This window comes from Hippocampus comes, unplaced genomic scaffold, assembly GCF_001891065.2.
Source record: "Hippocampus comes isolate QL1 unplaced genomic scaffold, H_comes_QL1_v1.1 scaffold170, whole genome shotgun sequence".
Taxonomy (NCBI): domain Eukaryota; kingdom Metazoa; phylum Chordata; class Actinopteri; order Syngnathiformes; family Syngnathidae; genus Hippocampus; species Hippocampus comes.
Genome location: NW_017806171.1, coordinates 550,772 through 553,088, shown reverse-complemented (window position 1 = coordinate 553,088; position 2,317 = coordinate 550,772). Strand labels below are relative to the sequence as shown.

At 44.2% G+C, this 2,317-nt stretch overlaps 1 protein-coding gene across 6 annotated transcripts in view; it reads right to left on the bottom strand.

The window, feature by feature from the left end:
- The window catches only part of LOC109531743 (low density lipoprotein receptor adapter protein 1), a 16,379-nt gene extending 15,926 nt beyond the window's left edge, over positions 1 to 453 (bottom strand). For 4 of the 6 annotated variants that reach the window (XR_002171238.1, XR_002171237.1, XM_019896206.1 and 1 more), the window contains exon 1: positions 37 to 453. Coding sequence is in view for 4 of the 6 variants with exons in the window: in XM_019896206.1 (XP_019751765.1) it covers positions 37 to 121 (85 nt within the window). In the remaining 2 variants the exon portion in view is untranslated. The remainder of the gene's footprint in view (positions 1 to 36) is intronic. The other 2 variants (XM_019896208.1, XM_019896209.1) reach the window with 1 other exon arrangement.
- Between the last annotated feature and the right edge of the window lie 1,864 nt (positions 454 to 2,317).

The following is a 2,317-nucleotide window of genomic DNA, read 5'->3' as shown; positions in this document are numbered from 1 at the left end:
ACACACACACACACACACACACACAGTCTGACTTACTTTCGTGCTTGGAAGTTCCCCACGTATGCCGCGGGACGCCGGGGCTCTTGATAATCGCCCTCCCGGCGTTTTTCAAGGCGTCCATCGCCGACGTGGCTGCTCAACTTCCGTCAGGTGGACGTTCCTCCAAGGTGGAGGCGCCGTTCGACAGGCAGGCGGTGAGTGGGAGGGAGAGAGACCGCCTCCTCGCCTCGTCTCCCGGTTTGGCACTCTCGAGGTGTCCCGCTTCCTCCCTGGTGCCGGCGAGCAACTACGTCTGACGTTAAGCAGAGCGACACACTATCCGGCTCGTCTCCGGTGTTGAGGGCGTGTCTCTCCAGGATCGGTAGGCGGGCGCCCAAACTTCATCCCTATTTCTTCATGTTGTCTTTTTTATTTTCTATTCTTTTTCAGTTTGTTGTTTTTTTTTTTGGGGGGGGGCTGGTATCTGAAATTATTTGTAGGTTAAATGTAATAGTGTTGATGGCATTACATTTTTTTTTAATAGTGATCATAGGAAAATACTACATTAAATACGTTTATTTGAATTGATTTAGAACAAGCTAGTGAGTGGCATAGCTTTCTTTTTTAAATACGATAATAATCATAATATAATGACCGAAAAATAAATCTCAAATACATTTCAATGGAGCATTTAGCATCGTCTGCCTGTTAGCGCCCTCTGGCGTTTTCAGCGAGTCATTGCAGTCCATCGTATTCGTGGGCTTTGTGTGTTTTAGCATAAAATTTCAAACGCATGTATTAAGATCATGAATATATTGTAAATCTTTCATATATGTTTTTAATTCGACATATTCGATTTTTGTAGCAATTGTTTCGGTCTTTTAATGCACTGTATGTACAGTACATATATGTTGACATGTACATGTTTTTTATTCTCAAGTCAACAGATGCACAAACATGCACTGTAACAGTGTCTGACATAGTGACATATTTATTAACCCATCATCATTTCGTCACACTCATGAAGCAAAGCAGTGCCTGAACAGTCACTTTATTATTCTACTCGTTATTAATGGAGTGTTGGCCAGAGGTGGTGGCATCATCATTAGCATCATGCTGCTGCTGCTGCTGCTGCTATATTGGTGGTGACCTGTGTTCATTTCCAATCATCTCAATCCTGCATGTCACATATACGCGACACACACTCGACTAAGTGTGCGTGTGTGTGTTTTAAGGTGGAAGGTGAACAGACAAAATCCGTGGACAAAAATCTTGGGCCACGTCTCTTGGTTAATGCAATATGTCTCACCGGGAGACATCGGCTTGATTGTTCTTAGTCTGTCGCATTAATAAAATCATTCGGAGGACAGGGAACGTTCTTCTTGCAATGAGGGTTACACTTGTACTCGCCACGTGCCCCACAACTTTTGTCCACATGACTTGTGACTTTCCCTCATTCTTAAGCGCCACAAAGTCACCTTCGCCTGCCGTTTCACGCTTGAGCGGCCCGGCCTACCTGTGCCTGCTCAGCAGTATATCCTGATAGATGTTATACTGTGTATAGTTGGGGTGGGTGGCTATAAAATCTTGCGAGGGGACGGTTTTCTTGTTAAAGGGGTGCTAAATGAAAGAATTAGCCCAACAGAGAAGGCGAACATGCTTAAATGTCACTGTGAGCTTTCACCACAAAACGGAGGCTCTCCGGATTGCTGACAACAGGGGTGGGCAAACTTTTGCACTCAAGGGCCGCCATTTGGATTTTTAGATGGGACAAATCATTAAAAGATTGGCGGAGTTCACCTCCAAAAAGTCCGAACAACCAAATAACATTTTGCTCTCACTTTGAATTCAATTATTTAGCAATAATGCAATCAAGAACGACTCAATAAAGTCCTTCAATGAGATACAAATGCACAAAATTTCAGGGCTGGAGAAAAAAATTGGACATGACATCATGATGTCGTCGACCTGAAGTGCTAACAAGTGAAAGACGGAAATGTGAGGAGGAGGTCATTTTTTTTCCAAGTCTGCCTTGACTGCCTGCGTCTGTATTTTATTCTTCACAATAAATCAGTGAACAAAAGATTGAATTAGATAAATGTATTAAAAACATGATTAAAGGACCCAGAGGGCCATATGTGACCCCGGGTCACACTTTGCCCACCCCTGCTTTGAAATGACAGACACACTAATTCAGCGCTCGTGCGCACACACACGCACACACATACACACACACACGCACACACACACACACACACACACACACACACACACACACACACACACACACACACACACACACACACACACACACACACACACACACACACACACACAC